Source organism: Aplysia californica, unplaced genomic scaffold (assembly GCF_000002075.1).
Source record: "Aplysia californica isolate F4 #8 unplaced genomic scaffold, AplCal3.0 scaffold00122, whole genome shotgun sequence".
Lineage (NCBI taxonomy): Eukaryota > Metazoa > Mollusca > Gastropoda > Aplysiida > Aplysiidae > Aplysia > Aplysia californica.
Genome location: NW_004797392.1, coordinates 1,182,920 through 1,186,699, shown reverse-complemented (window position 1 = coordinate 1,186,699; position 3,780 = coordinate 1,182,920). Strand labels below are relative to the sequence as shown.

Sequence of the window (3,780 nt, the reverse complement as noted above, 5' to 3'; positions counted from 1 at the left end):
TCTCTCTCTCTCTCTCTCTCTCTCTCTCTCTCTCTCTCTCTCTCTCTCTCTGTATGTATGTTATGTGTGTGGTGTGGTGTACAGTTAGGGTCTTCGCTGCTACACGCAGGAGACCTGAGTTCGATTTTCGTGAGGAAATTTTCTTTTATCGAGTACCTTGGTCTGTCTGCTAGGACTCGTGTCCCTCTTAGCCCTTGATGGTCTTGACAGGGAAAAATCCTAAGCCCGCTAACTGAATTGTCTATTTATTGTGTCTATGGTGGGGTGTAAAAACACCGACATTGTAGAAAATATTGCTCTCTCTGGCTGAGTGTGTGTGTGCGAGTGTGAGTGCGAGTGTGAGTGTGAGTGTGTGTGTGTGTGTGTGTGTGTGTGTGTGTGTGTGTGTGTGTGTGTGTGCGTGCGTGCGCGCGCGATGAAATGAGAGGCGCCGACACCAGGCGGACGGAGCAAAGAGTATTTTCAGCCTTAGGTCTTATCAAACAGGAAAGATACAATTATTAGAAGTGACAAATTGAAAGAGACATTCTGGGTATGTATTTTATTTTTAAGTTGTGAAAACTATCTGTTTTGGTAAACATGATTAAGCACATAAGGATTATTTGGTGTGGGGAGAAGTAATATCTTATTCTGAAACAGAAAGACATAAACAAGAGGGAAATAAGAGAAATTGGTCTTATAGGACATACAGGCGCGCCCACACCCCCCCCCCCTCGTCCTCCTCTAAACACCATAGGGTCCAAAGAAATGGTTGAGTTGAGCTGTGGTTAGTCCTCAAGGGCACGACTCCACTATATAAAGGGACTCGTGTTTGGATAATACATACACAAAGACAAGTGAGGTTTTTGTTTTAGTAAAAGTTTTACGGCACTTGCAACACAATAAGGTCATATAAGTGCCGAAGATTAGAGGTGTTACAAGAGAGTAACAAAAACTAAATAGAAGGAGGGGAGATAAGGACGATAGACGTTTGATAGGAAAGAAGGAGCAAACCACACCAGAGCACCCGCCAACCACCCACAGAGAAGTGAGGCAAGATGAAATTAGATAAGATAACATTTCAATTTCATTGAGTTCCACAAAGGGAAATTTGCTTTAGCATGGTGAATGTGCATACATGCACGACACTCCTATGCTGCTACATACACACACTGACATTTATAAAGACACACACAAAGATTGGAAGGATCTCCAAAATTATGTTGTATTTGCACAGATGGCAACGCCTCAATGACTCGTACAGATAATGGTATGAACGAATTGTAAGACCTGTTGGTTCTTGCTTTAAAACAAAATTAATAAATAAAACACTTCTAGCAGAGGTCTGGTATTTCGACACTAGGTGTCAGCAATAATCTTTTTTGCTGCTTTCACAATACTGGCATTTTGTAAAGCTCCGAGACAAAGTACAGGAGCAAACAGCACAAAACCACCCAGTTAAAAAAAAAATCCATCCACAAGAAAGAGTTGAGACACGAAAATAAGACAGAGGGCAGACAAAGGGAGAAAAAAAAAAACGTCACCAGAAGTTCCAAAAAGACAGACAAGCAATTGGAGACCGTAAAGCAGGGACACACAATTTTCAAAAAAACCAACACATCGTCAAGAAAACGTCTGCCCCTTCGTAAAAGATGTCCACCTCAGGCCACCTGTTTAAGACAAACATTTTTTCCTTTCGACAGAGGGTGGTCGTGAGGAAATTTTGACTGTACATGTACTTGTATTCATCATATATTATATATATATAACAAACACACAACAAAGATAGGGGTGGGGAAAAGGCAGTTTGTAAAAAAAAATGACGTGAAAAAATTCACCCAAAAAATCAACTGAAAAACCTCAGAACTCAGAACATGCATAATCTAGGAGCATGGTATTATATAAAAAAATCGACCTAAAAATAGTTCATTTAATAAATACACACAGAGATCATAGAGAAATTCAGCTGTTCCTTAACCTGCAGGAGAAAATGGACCTACATCAGCACGACTCCAAGGCAGTATCATAGAATAACTAATTCAACTCATCCTGAGGTAGATATATTGAGATGAAATGTAGAACACAAATATATTTTTATAAATTTTTATCTTAGACTGAGATATTATTTTCTTCATTTCATTTATTAATCAAAATGAAGTAGATTGATTCAAGCCTTGGACCCTCACAAAGTTAAATCCACCCACTTCGCAAATTCATGATAAGATATAATATATAGTTCAAAGTCAATTAAAAGTCTGTTTGCAGTTGACAAAACGCATCATGCACAGTAAAAGTTTGTCTTTCTCAATACATTCATTTTCTTTTACTGTCTAAATATAATCCAAGCTTCCTGACACAAAAATTTTTAAAGGGGTAACAAAATTAATGCTTTCACTAGTAAGACAAACCTGAATATCTGTTTTCAGCCAGTTGTGATCCAGGCGTGACTCAGGCCGCAACACCGCCTGTCTCATCCATTCCACACTCATAACTAGTGATTGAGACAGTTTGTCACCTGAAACAAAGCATAAAGAATGACATGGGTCTTTCACCAAAAAAAAGTTTTATAAAGTAAGCTAAAAACAGCCATAAAAACCATACAATATGCACCGCTTGGAATATGTTACAATAACACGACATTGTTTAACCAAACAATAAATTAGAACAATGACACATATGGTTGAAATTTCACAAAAGATACTAACAGAAAACAGAAAAATTTCACATTTTAAAAACTATGAACACTCAACTGGCTGTTCAAAATAACTTTTTTAGTAACAGTTCTCTAGTGTGCAAAATATAAATAAGGTGTCAGTATTTCGATAAAATAAACAGCTTCATGCTTGTTCTGAATTATTTTACACTTAGGCCTGCTTCAGCTCTCCATGGACAATGCCTGCAAGAGTCTAGGCTACAATTTTCTTCAAGATGAAATATAAATGAAGCATTTGGCAGTATTTTCCACGTTGAAGCAGCAGAAGCTAAAAAAAGAACATTTGTCGTTTACAAACTTTTTATGTTCGCAGCTTAACACCTTTTCTACACGGTGTTGATAGCTTTGCAATTATTGTGGAAGAGAATTTCTTGAAATCCATTGATTCCCGACTGTTTTAATAGCAATAAGTGCATTTTGCAGCCAAAAATATGTTGGTTTGGCCCCAATAACTAGAACATCTGTAATGTTGATAAAGCCCTTCGTTGCCGTCTGACGTACCTGGTACGTCATGAAAATGCGCAATTTTTACCCCTGTGTCGTACCATGTACGTCATGGAATGTACGTCATGGAAGTTGGCAAAATTTGCCACTCCTGGTTGCCTATATGACGTTACATGTACTACAGAGTTTTAGCCACAAACGTTGCGTAGATTCGTATTCGAGAATAGAAGACGCACGTATCTCTACCAAATTTGCCAGTATTACTTTACACACAGATCTAGGCTTGGAGGTGGCCGTGAGCCCTTGTAAAACATAAGAATCGTAATGACTTTAAAAAGTAAAATAAATTCTCTTTCTGACTTAGATTTGCAGGTCATTCGAACATCATAGGTAATTATAATATTAGTATAATTCAACAGTTAAAAGTAAAAGCAATCAGAGATAGCAACTTAGAAAATGCAGACCAGCCACTCTAAGAAATCTAAAAATCATGATCTCTTGGGAAAAAAATTGGGATCAACGACAAATCACCAAGGCGAGTGACAAGTTGACTTAAAAATTTCACAGGAGTGTCCATTAATATATATTCATGTACATCATGCATATGCCCTCTCTTTGGTGTGTGTGTGTGTGTGTGTGTGTGT

At 37.9% G+C, this 3,780-nt stretch overlaps 1 protein-coding gene across 1 annotated transcript in view; it reads right to left on the bottom strand.

Annotated features, from left to right (window-relative positions):
* The window catches only part of LOC101848284 (E3 ubiquitin-protein ligase HERC2), a gene marked incomplete in the record, with an annotated part of 146,849 nt that overhangs the window by 132,103 nt on the left and 10,966 nt on the right, over positions 1–3,780 (bottom strand). The window contains 1 exon segment of the mRNA XM_013081261.2: positions 2,388–2,494. Within this exon segment, the coding sequence (XP_012936715.1) occupies positions 2,388–2,468 (81 nt within the window).